Source organism: Entelurus aequoreus, linkage group LG23 (assembly GCF_033978785.1).
Source record: "Entelurus aequoreus isolate RoL-2023_Sb linkage group LG23, RoL_Eaeq_v1.1, whole genome shotgun sequence".
NCBI classification, from domain to species: domain Eukaryota; kingdom Metazoa; phylum Chordata; class Actinopteri; order Syngnathiformes; family Syngnathidae; genus Entelurus; species Entelurus aequoreus.
This window is the reverse complement of record NC_084753.1, coordinates 20,190,078-20,211,059: the sequence shown is the minus strand read 5'-3', so window position 1 is coordinate 20,211,059 and position 20,982 is coordinate 20,190,078. Positions and strand designations below refer to the sequence as shown.

Here is a 20,982-nt window from a genome sequence, read left to right as displayed (position 1 = left end):
TACAAAATAAAATCAGACTTAAAGGTATTTTTTGGCTTTGCCACACCACTTTTTTGTACTAATTACTACTATGCTTACACCTACAGTATATCTATAGACAATACTTTGCTTCTATAACGATAAGACATACTGTACACGCAGGCTGCAGGATTGTTACAAACTGTGAAGTTGGAAAGTCTTGCCTATATCTATAAATAAAAGATAGTGGATATAATGTACATGTTATGTTACTGAATAACTACTAGGGGTGCACAAAAAAAATCGATTCCCATCCAAATTGCGATTCTAATTCATTCTGATTCTAAATAAATTCATAAATTTCAAAAATGGATACTAAAAAAATATACATATATTTATTTTATTTTTTTTAAAGAATACGTGTTTTGAAATACATTTTAAGCGATCTCTGTGCAAATCAGAAGGATCTTTTCTAACCTGTAACCTGTGTTGATAAAGTTTCAATATAAATACTGTATTATCCCAAATAATATATTGCAAGAATCGTTTTGACTCGAAAATAGATTTTGAATCACATCGTCGCACCATGAATTGGATCGAATAGTTAAATGCCCGAAGATTCACTCCTAATAACTACATCAGAAGTTTGATTTCATAAGAGTCTTAATCTGACCGCTTGGGCAAGTGAACAAATCATTGTGATCACTTTATAACAACAGACAATATAATCGACAGCAGTGTTCTCGTAGATTGTTGCATAGCATCAAGGAACGACAGTACATTTGTAATATTGAATCAAGTTAGGCTCATCTTATAATGACATAAATATTATAGAATTTCTTTATTATAATTTATTATTGTTTTTATTGTACTTATTGTATGGAAAATTAGTACAATATGATATTTAAGTACTACATTATTTTATAAATATACATTTTAATGGGATCTCGATCACTCAACATTATGAATTCCTGTTATTGCTGACACAAGGAATTTATTTAGTGCTGTAGCACCGAGGCAACAGCACCTCTGCTGGCCTCGGTCAAGTTTTGCACTCCATGTTACCATTCTACAAACCTGACACATCCATCCATTTTCTACCGCTTATTCCCTTCGGGGTCGCGGGGGGCGCTGGAGCCTATCTCAGCTACAATCGGGCGGAAGGCGGGGTACACCCTGGACAAGTCGCCATCTCATCGCAGGGCCAACACAGATAGACAGACAACATTCACACTCACATTCACACACTAGGGCCAATTTAGTGTTGCCAATCAACCTATCCCCAGGTGCATGTCTTTGGATGTGGGAGGAAGCCGGAGTACCAATGGTTAACAATTACATAATGGCTACTCAGAAGCATTTAGTAGGATGATTCATAAAAAGCTTAGCACTGGCATGTTCAAGTTGTTGTTCAGTAGTGCTGGAAATGCTGTTTTGCTACACAAATGCTATTTTTCTCCATCATTTGATAGTCATAAATATAGAGTATATTACAAGGGCATACAGTTTTTAGAATATTCTTTAAAAAAAAAAAAAAAAAAAAGGTGTTTCAAGTAACAGTGCATCACTTTTTGTTTGAAATCCTACTAAAAGTACTTAAAAGCTCAACCACACTATACTTGGAGACTCTTCCACTATCCAGCACAAAGTGAACGTACATTTTGCTTATTCATTGCTTTGGACCCACTCCACTGATGTTTAACTCATCCACTGAGATTTTTGTATAGCTAAATTGTCTTTGTAATCCTTCTCTCACGGCAGTCAAGCAACCTCATTGCAAGCTGCGCCCGCTTGGTGAGTATTTGGCTGAACTCTGTTAGGGACACGGAACGGCGACGAGTGAAAACAAAACATTTGCGACCCTAAAGCCTCTGAAAGAGCACCAAGATGAAAGTGGCACCAAACGGCCTCCATGGCTGACAGGCCAGCACCGCGGGTTTGAAGCTGGTGTGTACGTGAGTTTGTATATTTATGTTATTTGCACTTAAAGCATTAACGTAGAGCACCTTCACTTCACTACACGTGAGTAAAGTTTGTTTTTGGTGGTGGTATGTAATGTGGAGACTGTAACGAATGCAAAAAACAGCAGAAGACATCAGTTTAAGGTCTTTTGGAGGTGGAAGTTTGTGTGTGTGTATGTGAAGATGTACAGTACACGCATCCTGCACTAGCAAGTGTGTAAGTCAGCAAGGTAGCACCTGGGGAGCAAGATTAGCTTGTAGTTTAAATGGAATCAAGGGATGAAGCTGTTAACTGTGTGTGTGTGTGTGTGTGTGTGTGTGTGTGTGTGTGTGTGTGTGTGTGTGTGTGTGTGTGTGTGTGTGTGTGTGTGTGTGTGTGTGTGTGTGTGTGTGTGTGTGTGTGTGTGTGTGTGTGTGTGTGTGTGTCTGTGTGTGTGCGTGTGTGTGTGTGTGTGTGTGTGTGTGTGTCTGGTCATCTGTTTCATCTGCGTCAGCCAACCTTCATGTACAAGCTGTGAACTATGTGTGCCACAAAAGTGTGTGTGTGTGTGTGTGTGTGTGTGTGTGTGTGTGTGTGTGTGTGTGTGTGTGTGTGTGTGTGTGTGTGTGTGTGTGTGTGTGTGTGTGTGTGTCTGAGAAGGAGAGGGAATGTCGTTGTGTGATTAGTTGCAGGCAAAGTATTCCTTTAGAGGGGCAAAGAGGTGTCTGATGACGGGTACGCTCCAGGAACGCCCCAACAGCCTTTGCCTGGCCAGACGACTCATGTTGGACACGTCGGTGTAGTGGACAGGGAAACCGAACACCCTGCATACACACACACATACACGTCATCATTTTTTACAATGCACAGCATACAACTGGATTTTTAGTATGAGTAATACTGTGGTTAATATTAAAGAGTACACAAAAGGTCTCTCTTTATGCTAAATTGACTTAATGTAATTAAATAATGATGAAAGGAGGAGCTTAACGTTTTACATCTTTTTCCCCTTTATTCAGCAAATTGGCTAAACTGGCGTTGTTGTTAAATATGAATGTAATGTTACCACTCTAGCTAACATAGCTATGCTATAAAGACGGTTGAAGTGGATATTTTATTTAGAAAAACATTCATGATAAATATATTTTCGGTAAAGACTCACCTTTTAGACAAGCAGTATGGTTATAGTGTGAGTTTACTCCGAACAAGCATACACTTACAATACAATACATCACACAAGTAGCCTACTGAAAAGATAAAAAAAATATGTATGCTCCCACAAGCATGTTTTTCTATCTTTAATTACTTTTATTTATGTATAATTATTCTTTATTTATTCTTATACAAAATCCAATCATATTTTTTTATACTTGTCTTAAGTTTAGATACCTATATATTTTCTTTCAAGTTTATGTATACTTTTCCTTCTAAAAACTACAATACTAATTACGTTTTTAAAAAAACTAGCTATGCTAATGTTGCTAACATACGTATGTGTCTTCCTGTCCAACTCTTTGATGTTACATTGTTGTATCTGATATATGGCACCCTATTATGGTGCGCATAGGTAAAAAGTGGATTAAGTCCACAATAGCGCTTCTTGGAGCCACATACTCTGTCGGACAATAACTCACACACACAAAACTGACTTTTTTCCAATAGGGCTTACTAAAAAAATTTGGGCAACGCACTTTCAATACTTCAATACACTATTGTGGGATCTCTGAAACGTTTTAAATTGTATTGTATATGTGTGTGTAACACATATATATAAATATATACACATATATATATATATATATACACTACCGTTCAAAAGTTTGGGGTCACATTGAAATGTCCTTATTTTTTAAGGAAAAGCACTGTACTTTTCAATGAAGATAACTTTAAACTAGTCTTAACTTTAAAGAAATACACTCTATACATTGCTAATGTGGTAAATGACTATTCTAGCTGCAAATGTCTGGTTTTTGGTGTAATATCTACATAGGTGTATAGAGGCCCATTTCCAGCAACTATCACTCCAGTGTTCTAATGGTACAATGTGTTTGCTCATTGGCTCAGAAGGCTAATTGATGATTAGAAAACCCTTGTGCAATCATGTTCACACATCTGAAAACAGTTTAGCTCGTTACAGAAGCTACAAAACTGACCTTCCTTTGAGCAGATTTGAGTTTCTGGAGCATCACATTTGTGGGGTCAATTAACCGCTCAAAATGGCCAGAAAAAGAGAACTTTCATCTGAAACTAGACAGTCTATTCTTGTTCTTAGAAATGAAGGCTATTCCACAAAATTGTTTGGGTGACCCCAAACTTTTGAACGGTGAGTGTATATATATATATGTGTGTGTGTGTATACTGTATACTGTATAATGATATCAAGGGAGAATGAAAATAATTGCAACACAGAGACACACGCACAGACACGTACTTTTCCATCTCAGTGCACCATAGGATGTCCTCTTTGCTGTCCATGTAGACGGGGAAATGTTCGTCTTTCCCCTGCTTCACAGAGTTGGAGCGTGTCGTTATCGTACGCAACTTCTCAAACTGGAATTTGCATCCAGAACCAAACACAGACAAACAAACACACACAAAGACACACACAAATATATTTCTTTTTTAAATCCTATACAGTAGCTCTCATGTGGGCAATAATTGAATATAGGGCACGATTGCCTCATACTATAGAGCAGTGGTTCTCAAACTTTTTTCACCAAGTACCACCTCAGAAAAAAACTTGGCTCTCCAAATACCACCATAATGACCAACATTAAAATACAGTAGCGTAGTAGGCCTCAGTATTCATTAAAAACAAGGCAGAGGTTTTATTTTAACAAGTATATTTGATATTTAGTGGCCACTGTAACATTACACACAGTTTAAACAGTAACACTGTGTTTTAATTTAGGAAAATAAAACACAGCATTTTACTCAAGTGTACAACTAGATGGAGCCTGTGTACCACAGTTTGAAAATCACTGCTACAGAGCAAATACATGGCTTTCATTAAATATTGTTTATATTGTGGAGCCACAAGCTATGGTTCATCATGCAGACAATATTCAATTCTATGAAATATTTATATTGTTCTGATGAAAATATAATACACATACTGTACGTGCCAACGCATATACACATACATGCACAAATACTGATACCTTGGCTGTGCGACCATGCTCAAGACACTCTTGCAGGTCCAGCTTGTCATTGTTCATGGGCGTCAGGGGTCTGGATTTGTAGAAAATATTGTAAAGAAGTTACTTTAGTAGCAGAATGTAGTGAGAATACTTTTTTTTTTTTTTTTATCACCTTGACATGCCAGGCAGGTTTCCCCAGAAATATCGAGCACGGTGAGCAGCGGAAACCTCCTTGGCGTCTATCATCACGGGATTGCACTAAACAAAGAGGGCTTGTTCATAATGTTTGAATACATTTGTATATACTCAGCATTAAATGAGCCTTGACAATCTAAATGTAACAGTCTATTATGTTACAGTTTGAAGTGGAATAAAACAGAATTGGTTACCTTATTTAGCAATATGATATAAATGTATGCAACGCAATTTTTTATTTAGTTATAGTACACGTTCAATCTAAGCGGTAATCTGATCTGGTGATTGAAATGATCACAATACTGTAGAACCACAAATAAACATAGGTGACATCCGGCGACCACAAGGGGGCAACAAAGCTAAAGATGGGTACATTTCTTATACTTTAAAGGCCTACTGAAACCCACTACTACCGACCACGCAGTCTGATAGTTTATATATCAATGATGAAATCTTAACATTGCAACACATGCCAATACGGCCAGGTTAACTTATAAAGTGTAATTTTAAATCTCCCGCTAAACTTCCGGTTGAAAACGTGTATGTATGATGACGTATGCGCGTGACGTCAATCGTTGAACCGGAAGTATTGGTACACAATTGAATTCAATACAAAAAGCTCTGTTTTCATCTCAAAATTCCACAGTATTCTGTACATCTGTGTTGGTGAATCTTTTGCAATTTGTTTAATGAACAATGAAGACTGCAAAGAAGAAAGTTGTAGGTGGGATCGGTGTATTAGCGGCGGACTACAGCAACACAACCAGGAGGACTTTGAGATGGATAGCAGACGCGCTAGATGCCGACCTCACCTTGACTTCCTCCGTCTCCGGGCCACAGACCACATCTATGATCGTCGCTACGTCGATCGCTGGAACGCAGGTAAGCACGGGTGTTGATGAGCAGATGAGGGCTGGCGTAGGTGGATAGCTAATGTTTTTAGCATAGCTCTGTGAGGTCCCGTTGCTAAGTTAGCTTCAATGGCGTCGTTAGCAACAGCATTGTTAAGCTTCGCCAGCCTGGAAAGCATTAACCATGTAGTTACATGTCCATGGTTTAATAGTATTGTTGATTTTCTGTCTATCCTTCCAGTCAGGGGTTTATTTCTTTTGTTTCTATCTGCATTTAAGCCCGATGTGCTATCACGTTAGCTCCGTAGCTAAAGAGCTTCGCCGATGTATTGTCGTGGAGATAAAAGTCACTGTGAATGTCCATTTCGCGTTCTCGACTCTCATTTTCAAGAGGATATAGTATCCGAGGTGGTTTAAAATACAAATCCGTGATCCACAATAGAAAAAGGAGAAAGTGTAGAATCCAATGAACCCTTGTACCTAAGTTACGGTCAGAGCGAAAAAAGATATGTCCTACACTGCACTCTAGTCCTTCACTCTCACGTACCTCATCCACGAATCTTTCATCCTCGCTCAAATTAATGGGGTAATCGTCGCTTTCTCGGTCCGAATCGCTCTTGCTGCATTGTAAACAATGGGGAAATGTGAGGAGCCTTTTAACCTGTGACGTCACGCTACTTCCGGTACAGGCAAGGCTTTTTTTATCAGCGACCAAAAGTTGCGAACTTTATCGTCGATGTTCTCTACTAAATCCTTTCAGCAAAAATATGGCAATATCGCGAAATTATCAAGTATGACACATGGAATGGATCTGCTATCACCGTTTAAATAAAAACATTTCATTTCAGTAGGCCTTTAAATTAGAGGTCTACCTGTATGTTTTTTTCAGGGCTGATACCGATGCCAATTATTAGCAGTCAGGGATGCGATGAGGAATGTACCCCTTGAACAAAGAGTACCCTGCCTTCTGCCCGAGTGAAACTGGGATGGGCTCCAGAACCCCCGTAACCCAAGCGGTAAAAAAAATTAAATAAAAAACATTAGTAATAATTATTTCATGGCCTGAACTCGAATAAAAGTTATCTACATCGCAGTAACTCGCCATCTACTCAATTTCATACAATTTTGTATCCGTTTATGGATTTAATACATTGGTTTCCTCGTGATGACCCTGAAATATTGTGAACATTTAAATAAAAACAATTCTGGGCTCCTTTATATTTGAGCCAACTTTCAAGCTGTCTTACATAATTTCTTCCTGGATGTTACAGAAAGTATGAGTATGCTCTTCTTTACTTATATTACAAGTCTCCTATTTGTCAAGATGTTTACACACAGTTTGGATTTTCGGCAGATACTGTATATCTTTTATGTCGTCTTCATGTCCATCCCTGTCGCGTTATTTGATTGAATCATGGGACGTGAAACTCGCCGCACTCCTTCACTAAGCCCACGCTTTGAGTGTTGCGGATGGAGGCTTGTGGTGTGACTCGATCGCTGCAGTAGTGAAAACAAACAAAACGGGACCGGGGAGACGCCAGGAAAGAAGGAAAAAAATGGATATTCTGGCAAAATTGCAAGTTTTACGTAAGCAGAGGAAACATACTGTAGAAAACCAGCACTGCATTGGACGGAGGGAAAAGGGAGCGTGGCCACGTGAGGACTGCAGCTGAGCAGACCGGAAAAGGATTCTCAAAAATGTCTCTAATAAATGCCTTGTCAGATATCAAAACATATTTGGGGAGAATTACTGACAATGAGAATAAATGTTTTTTTTTAATTATTTAATAATAAAAAATAACTGGGCTCCAGCAAAAAAAAATATTCGCATGCAGAGCAAAAGGGCTGGTGCTTGAGCAGTGGTTATTAGTAGTTATTTACTTGACTTTTTTTTTTTTTTTTTTTTTAATACAGAATACCGGCATCAAAAGTGTATATACTGTAGTGTATCTGCTGATGTAGTTGTAAAAAAAAAAGATCAATAATAAAAATACAAATACAAATAAAAAACTATGAAAATACAGATAGAAAAGGCAATGATATATGGCAAAATAGCAAATATCTGCCTCTACTTTAAATATGAACTTGTACTACTGTACTTTGTATCTTGCCTTTGTTATGGTTACGCGGTACTATTTTGCTCATCGTACCTCTAAGAAGCGCGATATGTCCCGCTTGTCACTGACTCCCATGGCGACCACATTCTCAAAGAGCCAGAAGAAAGGTCGATCGTCGCCCTCTTTTGGTCGAGCCTCATGCAACAGACGGTAGAACTCAAAAAACAGGCGACCGGTTCCCTCTGCAAAAGCACAGGAACGTTTTAATGCACAGAAATGAACACTCACCAAGGATTTTGTAATTTGAAGGTCTTCTCACCGTAAAGGCCCTTCCGTGCAGGGTTTACTATCGAGAGGTCATTGCAGGGACTTCCTCCTATCACCAGGTCAAATGGTCCCCACTCTTCAATCTAACGTACAAACACAAGAAGAGGAGTCATCCTGCAAAACTGCGGCATCAGGGTTTTTTTATGCCACAGAGCAAAATGGTACGCTTTTGGACAGCAGGTTAATAAGATGCGTGACAACATCGGGGCCAGCGTCTGTGCGATGTACATAATATTTGTCAGACAATTGCTGTCAACAGGCTGGGAGAAGAAGAGCCTTTTACACTGACACCATCCTAATGCTGAGTCTACTTCTTTCCACATTTCTCGTGAGTGCTGTTTGTACAGAACACTGACAATGGGGAAAAAAGTTATTTTATAGGCAGCGTGAAAAATAAGTATAGTACATATAAAACACAGGACATGAATGCACATGTCACCTAAACAACTGTGACTATTACAGCATAAATCTGGGGTGTCAGGAGGCCATTTGTGGACCGTAAATAGTTTTTTATTGACCCGGGTTAAATTCAATGAAATAATAAAGTATAATTAGGGGCCACATTAAAAATTAAATTATAAAACAGAGTAAAATATAATTAAAAGGCCCCTCTAATGCTGACAACTTTGACACTTATTTCATAGTTGTGAACCTAAAAATGATGTCTACAGATAAAAGTCCCCCCAAAAGACACACAGTAGTGATTTTAGGTTTGTTACAGCACATTTTGGAACGCCCACTTTTAGCTCCAAAATATGGGCGGGCCTGCATCAGCCTGCTGACGTCACCTACAGAAGACTGGAGGCAATTTCATATTGTGTAGTACGGGTTTTGGTAGCATCTTCAACTCAAATCACGATAATTGTATGCAGAATTTGAGGGAATTATCAAATATGGCTGCCAAATACATTGTTGCAGGTTGTAGCAATACAACTAAAGAAGCGGTCACACTGTATACATTTCCCAATGATAGGAATGTAAGGAAAGCATGGACCTCGCCAGTCAAAATGACTCGCACAAAATGGGAGGGATCATGTGACATTAGTGTAATTTTCAGAGATTATATTGATTATTCTCACTTCCGAGAAGAAGGGTTTTGGTCGGAATGCGATCCCGGATATCAGGAGCACCCTTGAGAAGCAAAAGAGTCAGAACCTGTGCAAAAAAACGGACAAGGAAGAGGAGACCCAGCGATCAAAACGAGAGAAAAAGGAGGTAAGCCGCTGGTATTCTATTTTGCGTCCTCTTCTACTGATATTTTTTTCAAGATGCGTAAGAAATGCTGAAAAAGCATGAGGAAACACATGGTGTCAATAGAAGACCAGGGAGAACCGCAAATGGCAATTGTTTTATCTTACTTTTTAGCTTATATTGTTAACCCTATCAGTTTTGAAGTGATCATGGACCAGGGCGGCAAAACCGTTCAATTTAATCATCAAAATTATAGTTTTACATATCTATGCGGGTAAATGGGCTCCAGTTCTGTACACGTGTCACACCAAGAGGGGGCGGCATATCAAGACTGGCGATGGAAATGGGGCGTTCTATGTACAAGTAGTTATCTACTCTTTACTCAAAAACTAAATGATATTTTGGGAAATTACTGCTAAAATTAATTTTCAGGAACCAAAAATACATAATGAGAATTTGTTAGTGAAATTTCGGTCATCCGGACGGTATGGGAATGAAATCTCACCCTCATACTAATAACTCGTGTAACCCAAACCTTAAATGAAATTTCTCAGATGTCTTTAAATGTTTCTGTGTGTGGCCTTTGGGAAGAAAAAGCTTTGACTTACATGTTTATGGGTTACGTTGCGCACATCACCGACGTACATAATGCGTCCCTGGTGTCTGACCATGCCGACAGTGATGGAGTCTTCACACACCTCTGACGCCACATATTTGTCCACTTGGAGGCCCAGATCCTTTAGCACCAGCAGACCTATGTGCACGCACAATAAACACATAACATTCCTAGAGTATATCATGTGTTTTTATGAGCATGTTTATTATCCCAGCTATACCTGTGGCAATGCCGTCAAACAGTGATAAGACTCTGATTGGCTGCCTCTTCTCTGCTGCAACTGGAGTATACAACTTGGCTGGCTCCTGGGAGACAATGAGGACAACAACATGGTCGGACTCATAAAGAACTCTTTATAGCAAGCATGAAATATGGAGGGTGTTTTTGCTGAAGGCAGAGACTTACAAAGTCCTGTTCATGATTGTTGGCGAAAAAATGCTGTAGTCGGCAAGGCCAGTCATCTCGACGTCGCAGTATCCCGTAGATGCTTCGTAGCCCACACATGTAACAGTTCCAGGGGTCCTCTTTGATGGCTGCCGCTGCTGAACCAGTACCAACCAAAAGGTCCACACACTCCACGCAGAAACATCTGTATGCAAACACAAACACAAGGAGTCATTCATTGATCAAATTATTAAGAATTGAGTGACAAAAAATAACTTTATTAGGGATGGAACAGTACACTGTAAAATACGGGAGCCTGCAAGGGACAATCCGGCCTTTTATTTGCGTTTGTGATTACTTTTGCACTGTGTGTGCACGCACACGCTCTTGTACAGGTAGCGGAAAGCCTTCCCCGCAGTGTAATGTCCAGGCACGAGTGTGCCTCTACTTGGCACCCCCTGTCCCTCCTCACATCGTACAGAAGAAAATTAAAACATTTTATAGACAGCACAAGCTTAGAATTTAACAGACAACAACTTAAAGAAGCACCAGCTTCATTCAAATCTGTTGAATGCTCCTCGCGAGAGACAGCATTGCACCACTGCAGCTCACGTCGTTACCTCAACAAATTCCGCCCACAATGCATACTTGCAAGTATATGACTGAACTTTTGGACCTAAACTGGGAGATTAAATTTACCTACTTAAATAATCAGATGAAAAAAACTAATTCATATTTAAACAGTTTAATTACACTTATTATTTATGTGTTTGCTCTGTTTGAACTCTTCATGTATACTAAAAAACTTCTACAGATAGTTTTTGCGTTTGTGTTTTGCCAAAATTGTGGATAAAAACCTATTCCTAAAAGGATAATTGAACTTGTTTTGTCCTGGCACTCACTGTTTTTTTTACACTACATTAAATTCAAACTGCACTTTAAATGTATTTTAAATAAAGACTAGCTATTTGAGTTAATAAATGTTTGCAATTTGCGTCACTGCATTTCATATTTTTTTACATTTAAAACACTTCCTTAAAGGTCTACATAATATGTAATCAAAGTGCTTTGTTCAACATTTTAGATAAGATTGTTTTACAGACACTCTTCAAGCTGTTTTCTGACTGTCTCTTAAGAATGGACTATTTTGTGGGCAGACTTTTTTAAGCACCGAAATCTTTCTCCAGGCCAAACCCCATTTGACTGTGTCTTCTTCCCGTCAGCCAGGTTGTAGATTTTAGCGCTTCCATATCGAGTCTACTGACAGATCTAACTTAGAACCATACGCATACTTTGTATTAGAAATGGCAACAGCGGAGGATGCATGTGGATGTACGAGCCAGTCTGCCCCACAACAAGATAGAGAAAAATAAGAAACTTGGTAACTACAACTGAATTAAAATGGCGGACTCGTGCAAAGCTCTTCGGGTAAACCGCTGCCATATATTTAGACATCCGCTGATGTAACTAAAGCAAAATACGTCACTAAAGTCTCAGGATGCGCTGTTTTGTTGGCGGTCTTATTTACGTGCCTTCACTTCAACAGCATCTTCTCCCTGGCATCCATGTTTTAGTTTTTAGCGCTGCCATAGCGAATCCACAGACAGATTGTTTTATAGTATTCAGTACACCAGTGATATTTTGTTCACTGCAAAATGCTGTTTTTTCTGGCAAGCAAAAATATAGAGGCAAATTTGGTAGGAGAAAGAATTTGTTCTCCATAAACACAAAAAATTTACCGAAAATGAACCGACCGATGGTCCAAAAACCGAGGTACTGTGTACTGTGGGTTACCTGTACTGTTTCACCCCTAGTATATATACCAGGGGTGCCCATTACGTAGATCGTGAGCTACCGGTCGATCATAGCGGGTGTGTCAGTCGATCGCCAGCCAGGCATTAAAAAAACAGACCTAAAAATGAGCAATCATCAATCTTCACTATGACGTCACTTTCATCACTTGATTGACATTCACGGCACCTGAGGGTCTTGTGAGATGACACTGATTGCAGCGAGATCATTATTAAGAAAAAATGACAGAGAAGAGGGTGAGAAACACTTTTTATTTCAATAGACTCTTGCGCCGTACCTGCTGTCAAAACCCTAAAGGCCGACTGCACAGTTCCTGTCTTCACAATAAAAGTGCTGCTTCAAGGATGAAGCAGCAGGAGCCTACGCTAACAAAATAAGAGTCTCAGGAAGCCAGAGCGCACACAAGCTAACAAGCTACGGAGTTTGCCGCCAATGTATTTCTTGTAAAGTGTATGAAAACGAGTATGGAAGCTGGACAAATAAGATGCCAAAAACCAACCACTTTCATGTGGTATTGGACGGAAATGAGGACTTTATTTCTCCTCCATTTGAAAATGTGGACGTTATCAGCACTACTGTCTGATTCCAATCGATGCAAGTCATAAGGATCAGGTAATACACCAACTTATATTCTTGTCTTCATGAAAGAAAGGAATCTATATGTGTTAAACATGCTTGTATTATTATTAAACACCTTTAACTTGTTAACAAAAATGTCTCTTTTATAAATAAATCAATATAAATTATATATATGAATGAGGTAGATCCCCTCGACTTGGTCAATTGAAAAGTAGCTCGCCTGCAGAAAAAGTGTGGGCACCCCTGATCTATACAGTGCACCCAGTAAGTATTCACAGCGCTTCACTTTTTCTACTTTTGATGTGTTACATGCTTATTCCAAGATTGAATACATTCATTTTTGCCCTCAAAATTATACATTAATACCCCTGAATGATAATGTGAAAGGTTTTGTTATTTTTAATTTCCATCCATCCATCCATATTTTTAATTTAGCAAATTTATTAAAAATAAAAAAACATATTTGCATAAGTATTCACAGCCTTTGCTCAATATTTTGTTGATGCACCTTTGGCAGCAAGTATAGCCTCAAGTCTTTTTGAATACGATGCCACAAGCTTGGCACACCTATCTGTGGGCAGTTTCGCTCTTTACTCTTTGCAGCACCTCTCAAGCGCCATCAGATTGGATGAGAAGCATGGGTTTTCATCCAGGATGTCTCTGTACATTGCTACATTCATCTTATTCTAGTCAGGGAGGTGACCAAGAACCCGATGGTCACTCTGTCAGAACTACATCATTCCTCTGTGGAGAGCGGAAAACCTTCCTGAAGGACAACCATCTCTGTAACGATCCACCAATCAAGCCTGTGTGGTATAGTGGCCAGACAGAAGCCATTTCTAGGTAAAATGTTTGCCAACATGCACCTGAAAGACTCTCAGGCCATGAGAAACAACATTTTCTGGCCTGATGAGACAAAGCTTGAACTCGTCGGTGTGAATGCCAGGCCTCATGTTTCTCTACAGTGAAGCGTAGTGGTGGCAGCATCATGCTGTGGGGATGGTTTTTAGCGGCAGGAACTGGGAGACTTGTCAGAACAGAGGGAAAGATGAATTCAACAATGTACAGAGACATCCTGGATGAAAACCAATGCTTCCCATCCAATCTGATGGAGCTTGAGATGTGCTGCAAAGAGGAATGGGCAAAACTGCCCAAAGATAGGTGTGCCAAGCCTGTGGCATCGTATTCAAAAAGACTTGAGGCTGTAATTGCTGCCAAAGGTGCATCAACAAAATATTGAGCAAATACTGTGAATACTTATGTACATGTGTTTTTTATTTTTAACAAATTTGCAAAAAATTAAAAAAAAAACATTTTCACACTGTCTTTATGGGGTATTGTCTGTAGAATTTGAGGAAAATAATGAAGTGAAAATGTGAAAAAGGTAAAGCGCTGTGAATACTTTCCGGGTACACTGTAAATCTATCCATTAATCAATGATGTTAAAGAAATTCTCATCTAGACATGACTTTAGTAACCAACTGTGATTTTGGGCATTAATCCTGCAAATCTGCCAATAAATTAATCACAATTTGGGATAAAAATAGGTGTCGTGTCAATGTTCATTCATTAATTTCTACCACTTATCCTCTTCATGGTCATGGGTGAGCTGGAGCCTATGCCAGCTGACTTTGGGCAAGCGGCTGGGAACACCCCAGATTGATCACCAGTCAATCACATGACCGATTGGCTACCAAAAGAAAAGTGGCCTACTGACCTACAGCAGTTGTTGTTGCCACACATGAGCACCTCCCTGCCTCCACAGCAGATGGTGCAGTAGGACTGGTAGCCGTCGTCGTCATACTGGTAAGCACACTCCAGAAAGGAATTCTACAAAAAAACCATATGTGTTTAATCAATCTCACATATTTACATGTCTATTCTGTATTAGACAAGCAGTGCACCTTTAAAGTGAGACTTGTGTCTAATAAAATGAAGCAGAAAATCCTCTAAAGAAACACCCCACCCTTATTCCTGGGTTCATCGTCTTACTTTGCAGCCTTGGCACATTGCTCCCATGAAGAGAGGATGCTCCAAAGAGACGTTGAGGCTTCCACAGGAGATACAGATGTCTAACAAAAGACACACATACAGAAGCAGGGGCTGACAAAGCAAGTTTGCTATTTAAAATACATATTTACAACAAGTACATAGTACATAATAATTGACTGTAATTGTTGGAGGGAAATAAAACTTACAAAAATACTTTAGAACAGGGATTTTCAATTAAATATATTTCCAGAAAGTGAGAGACAGGGGGGCCGTACTTCTCCCTTCACTATTAGTCTTATTTTGTATATTCCGGAGGACTAGTAGACATTTGATTTTCAGAATTACAAGAGTGCTCTGTGGTTTTTAAGGACCTTCTGCAAAAAAGACGGCCAAAGATCAACAGCACTCGAGTGTTTTTAGGATTCTGTTGCAAAAATGTGAGTCTCTCACAAGGTATTTGAACTGAACTCACAGGCAACCAGTTGAAAAGCCCATATGATGAAAAAAAAGAGGACCTAAAATGGAACCTTGGAGTACACTACTAGTAAAACAAAATAAGTTGAACACATGACTACTGACTGCCTCTGAAGTAAACAAGCTACAGCAACACCTTAGTTACATGAATCACATGACAAAACTGCCAAAAAGAAGCAGACTTAAATGGGTGCCTTGAGGAATGCCTCAGTTATGTAAATCACAAGTTTGGACCCCAGTGTTCTGTTTGCTGGCAAGGTAAAACTGCAAATGCAATGCAAGTATCTGCCGATGTGTTTACAGTAGGGATGTAATGGTATACATACTGCGGTATTTCGGTTTCAAAGTCTTCTCAATAATACCGTGACGTGTGACCATATCAAACAAAAACTTGGTGAGTGCAGTTTTTTTCTGGCATTTTAGCGTTGGCCGGGTCTCTAAATAAACTACATCTCCCAGAATCCTTGGCGCAGCATGGGACCTGCAAGGTGGGGGCGTTGAACGCCGTAAGCCAGAAGGGAAGTGTGTTTGTACTAGGGCTGGGCGATATGGCCTTTTTTAAATATTGTGATATTTTAAGGCCATATCGCGATATACGATATATATCTCGATATTTTGCCTTAGCCTTGAATGAACACTTGATGCATATAATCACAGCAGTATGATGATTCTATGTGTCTACATGAAAACATTCTTCTTCATACTGCATTAATGTATGCTACTTTAAAACTTTCATGCAGAGAAGGAAATCACAACTAAAAAAATCACAATTTTTTTCATACGGTGTTGATCTGGAAATTTTTGCCTCTGCATTTTGATGGTGTGGGCGTGTGGCACCGAACGGAGATGTTGACATGCGGAGTAAGCACTCTTCATTCTCTAGCAGGTGACTTTTCAAATGATGCTACATATTAGCAGTAATGCTACTTTTTATAACAACGCTTTTTCCCCACACTTGACAAATTTCGGTTGTATGTTCGACATATTCCCACTTGAAGCCAAACCACCGCCAGGCGATGGACCCCCTGCTGTTTTTTGAGGGAATGAATTCTTCCTTCATTTGTTACCAGATTCGCACCTTCTCTCTCTCGTATTACCACTCGCACGGCTGCGCTAGCATCACAGCTAACGTTACCCATGCTGCTACCTCTTTGCTGCGCGAGGGCGTATACGTATGTGACGTATGTCGTGACAGTATGTGACGTATGTAAGAAGGTGCGCTTGTCTGTCTGTGAGAAGGAGACACAGGAAAGAGCGAGGAGAGCCTGTAGTGTAATGCCAGCAGCTAAAAGCAACTGCGTGAGAACGTATACTCGAATATCACGATATAGTCATTTTATGTATCGCACAGAGACAAACCCGCAATATATCGCGTATATCGATATATCGCCCAGCCCTAGTTTGTACTCCTCGTAGACAAAAGGAATTGTTTGTTGGACATTAAATCTCTCTATAACTGGTTGAGTTATGTTGCTAACAAACAGACAAACAAGCCCAGGCAAAAACATAACCTCATAAACTGTCACACTGAAAATATATTTGAAGCCAGCGAAGCCAAACATCAGTTTGTGAGGTATTTACATTATTAAAAGCTATGTTGTTTGTTTACTTTTCTGAGAAACAACATTTTCCAGACTGATAAAAAAATTACCACTGTAGAGGACACTGCTTCCCATAATGTAAAAGTTGAATGACACTAAACTGTACATTATTGTTTTAGACTTGTTATACTGGATATTCACATTGTTACTTTAAAGACATCAACTGTAAGTTATTCTTTTAATATTTGCTTGAAACAGTAGATGTTCCTAATCAATTATTTGCACTATACTTGTTTGTAGTAATAAATATGACAGGAACATTTTTAAAGTTCTACTTAAGAACGTTCAGTTTTGGTTGATTTTGGCGGCGCCGGTGGACCACAGCGGTAGTGTTTTACCAGAAGACGACCACATTTCCCATTATGACTAGCACATATAGCGTCATACTGACATAATGTCCACTGTAATATTGGCACAAACATTATGGCTCTAATGGCTATGCTGATGTTAAATAGCAGACACTATCAAGAAATTATCTTGGATTGCGCTACAAACATGAAGCTACTACTAAGAATGTATCAGGCGGATGCAGGTCCGAATCAAAGAAAGACCGACAGGAGATTTTTTTCGAAGAAACTAGTAGTGAAAATATCACACTGGTGGCTATTTATTGCTACCACGCAAATTTCTGATAGGTAACATTGGCATTATAATTTTTTGGAGCATATAAAATCACTTACTCGGTCTGAAATTCCTCGTCTTATGTCTTTGAGCTCACGCCAGCATGTGAAAGCCGTGTTTATCCTGACTGTCCTTTTATCCGGGTAGGCTCCGATTTCCTTTTTTTGTCTCCTCTGATAAAACTTTTCGTTTCTTTGGTTGTTTTGTGGCTTCGGCTGTGATAGCACGTAGGCGTTCGCATCGACCGCAGTCTTTTTAACGAAAGGGGGAGTGACGTATGCCGTAAAACAAGTCAGCACATTTGTAGTTTTTTGTGTTTCCTGCCACCCTCCTCAATGTCGCTAAGTGCCACCAAAGCGATACAAACCCTCTCAGGCCATTACAGAGGTATCATTCACCTCGATGTATCATCCCAAAAGTTATGAAAATATGTTATGAAGGTTGAAAAGTTACTTAATGCTGCTTTAACATTATATTTGTGTTCAATTACAGTACCGTATTTTACGGACTATAAGTCGCTCCGGAGTATAAGTCGCACCGGCTAAAAATGCATAATAAAGAAGGAAAAAAACATATATAAGTCGCACTGGAGTATAAGTCGCATATTTTGGGGAAATTTATTTGATAAAACCCAACACCAAGAATAAACATTTGAAAGGCAATTTAAAATAAATAAAGAATAGTGAACAACAGGCTGAATAAGTGTATGTTATATGACGCATAAATAACCAACTGAGAACGTGCCTGGTATGTTAACGTGACATATTATGGTAAGAGTCATTCAAATAACTATAACATATAGAACATGCTATACGTTTACCAAACAATCTGTCACTCCTAATCGCTAAATCCGATGAAATCTTATACGTCTAGTCTCTTACGTGAATGAGCTAAATAATATTATTTGATATTTTACGGTAATGTGTTAATAATTTCACACATAAGTCGCTCCTGAGTATAAGTCGGACCTCCGGCCAAACTATGAAAAAAACTGCGACTTATAGTCCGAAAAATACGGTAAGTGTGTTCATCCTAAACATTCCTGACACTTTATTTTACACACAATGGCATTTTTACCAAGCTTTTTTTTTTTTTAGACATATATCGCAATGTTATCGTACCGTGGCTTTATTACCACAATAATATCATACCGTGAGATTTGATACCGTTACATTCCTAGTTTACAGTCGTCCAAGGTCCTCCATACAACAGGGGCACTCTAGTGTTTGTGTTATATTTAATCTGCTGCAAAAATGTTTGTCACTCAAGTTTTTAACTGAATTCGGGGGCCAGTAAAATGTCATTCCCGGGGTGGATTTGGCCCCCGGGCCACAAGTACAGTATTGATGCTTCAGACTTATAATAGTGAACTAATAAGGCAATATTGTTTTAAGATGAGTAATTATTGCTTACCACTTACCTTCTATGTTCCGGGTTTTCTGTTTAATCTCCTGTATAAGCCTCTCTAGAAAAACAAAAACATGTTATAGGATGTATAATAAATCATATAATGTACAATGATGTTATGTACTTTTTATAATATAGTGCAAGTACAAGATAACTGATGTATGTCCCACAGACTTCAATTCTCTGTCACATGACGGTAATCCATACACCTCAATGGACAAAATGCTCATGAAAAGAAGTATAGTAAACAATTTCTGTTCTATTACAGGCTCATAATTAATTCCACAATAAATGAATGTTCACCTCTGGTTCCTTCATCGATCACCTCTCTTATCTTGACTTTTTCCACTGCGTTCTTGCGGGGTTTCTTAGCAGGGGGAGGAGTGTACGCCGCCTCTGGTTCTGTCCACATTTCGGAGTAGACGTCTTTGTATGGATTCTGCTCGTCTGCGGGGACCAGCAGATATGACATAAGTATGACTTTTATCGTATGTGTGTGCGTGTGTGTGAGTGAGGATGAGACGTGTGTACCCTCAGGAGGGTCCAGTGACTGTGGGCCATTGGGTAAGAACCCCTTCATGGCCCACTCTATCATCTGTCTTGTCTGAGGCTCCACCCCTTCCGCATCATCGCTCGGGTCACAGGAAGGAGTAGGCCGTCCTGCTCGCACACTTGCTACCTGCAGACAAACGCATACGGTACGCTGTTAAAAAAAAAAAAAAAATCCACACAATTTACGGTAAAATAGCTATGGTTGCCAGGAATTCACCGTAAAAAAATACAGTCACGATGTATAGGACATTACGGTATGTTGACTTTGAATCTGTTAATTTATTGTTTTTGCTTGCGGTAAATAACTATGAAAAATATAATGTTAACCTAGTTACAAAAAAACTCATAGGATTCACGGTGAAAAACTGGCAGCAGTGTTTGCCAGGAATTACCGTAAAATAAATTAGGGCCCATTTCAGGTACATGTCTTTGGAGGTGGGAGGAAGCCAGATTACCCGGAGAGAACCCACACAGTCACGGGGAGAACATGAAAACTCCACACAGATTTAACTCTAGCCCGGGAATCGAACCCAGGACCTTCTCATTGCAAAGCACGAGCGCTAACCCCTCACCACTGTGCTGCCCTGTCACCAATACTAGTATCTGCAAAATGCCTGTGTTTCCAAGACATGTGAGCGGTACACGAGGACTGTAACTTTAAAATATTTGTACAACCTTTCACTGTACAACTCACAACATGGCCTTGGGGCGGCATAGCTCGGTTGGTAGAGTGGCCGTGCCAGCAACTTCAGGGTTCCAGGTTCGATTCCCGCTTCCGCCATCCTAGTCACTGCCGTTGTGTCCTTGGGCAAGACACTTTACCCACCTGTTCCCAGTGCCACCCACACTGGTTTAAATATAACTTAGATATTGGGTTTCACTATGTAAAAGCGCTTTGAGTCACTAGAGAAAAGCGCTATATAAGTATAATTCACTTCACTTCACTTCCGCAACATGTTCCTTTAAGTGAGCTATTGAAAACAAGCTTTATATGCTCTGTATCTGTTAAATAGCTGTTTGCAACCAGTTCCAACAGTTAAACACAAAGCGTGGTGCATTTCGATACAGTTTACAATGAAGCACACAGACATAACCCCTCAATGTCTGAAACGACTTGTAAAAATATTTGTAAATACAATAAAACATGTTGTTAGCCAAAAGTTAATTAGGCTAATGCTTTAAAATAAACCTCTAAAACAATTAAGATATGCTGTAAATTTAAATGTACAATCTGCAAAATATTTAATTTAGACAGAATAATACCGTAAATGTTAGAGTACTAGC

The 20,982-nt window shown here is 39.3% G+C and overlaps 1 protein-coding gene across 5 annotated transcripts in view; it reads right to left on the bottom strand.

Annotated features, from left to right (window-relative positions):
- Window positions 1-2,218: 2,218 nt before the first annotated feature.
- The window catches only part of LOC133640991 (DNA (cytosine-5)-methyltransferase 3A-like), an 85,624-nt gene continuing 66,860 nt past the window's right edge, over window positions 2,219-20,982 (bottom strand). For 2 of the 5 annotated variants that reach the window (XM_062034758.1, XM_062034761.1), the window contains 14 exons: window positions 19,678-19,825; window positions 19,450-19,593; window positions 19,160-19,204; window positions 15,044-15,123; window positions 14,769-14,881; window positions 10,682-10,865; window positions 10,497-10,581; window positions 10,269-10,414; window positions 8,462-8,552; window positions 8,236-8,384; window positions 5,212-5,297; window positions 5,061-5,130; window positions 4,331-4,449; window positions 2,219-2,723 (listed from right to left, as the gene is read on the bottom strand). In XM_062034758.1, coding sequence (XP_061890742.1) covers window positions 2,582-2,723; window positions 4,331-4,449; window positions 5,061-5,130; window positions 5,212-5,297; window positions 8,236-8,384; window positions 8,462-8,552; window positions 10,269-10,414; window positions 10,497-10,581; window positions 10,682-10,865; window positions 14,769-14,881; window positions 15,044-15,123; window positions 19,160-19,204; window positions 19,450-19,593; window positions 19,678-19,825 — 1,602 coding nt within the window. In that variant the 3' untranslated portion in view covers window positions 2,219-2,581. The remainder of the gene's footprint in view (window positions 2,724-4,330; window positions 4,450-5,060; window positions 5,131-5,211; window positions 5,298-8,235; window positions 8,385-8,461; window positions 8,553-10,268; window positions 10,415-10,496; window positions 10,582-10,681; window positions 10,866-14,768; window positions 14,882-15,043; window positions 15,124-19,159; window positions 19,205-19,449; window positions 19,594-19,677; window positions 19,826-20,982) is intronic. The other 3 variants (XM_062034760.1, XM_062034762.1, XM_062034759.1) reach the window with 2 other exon arrangements.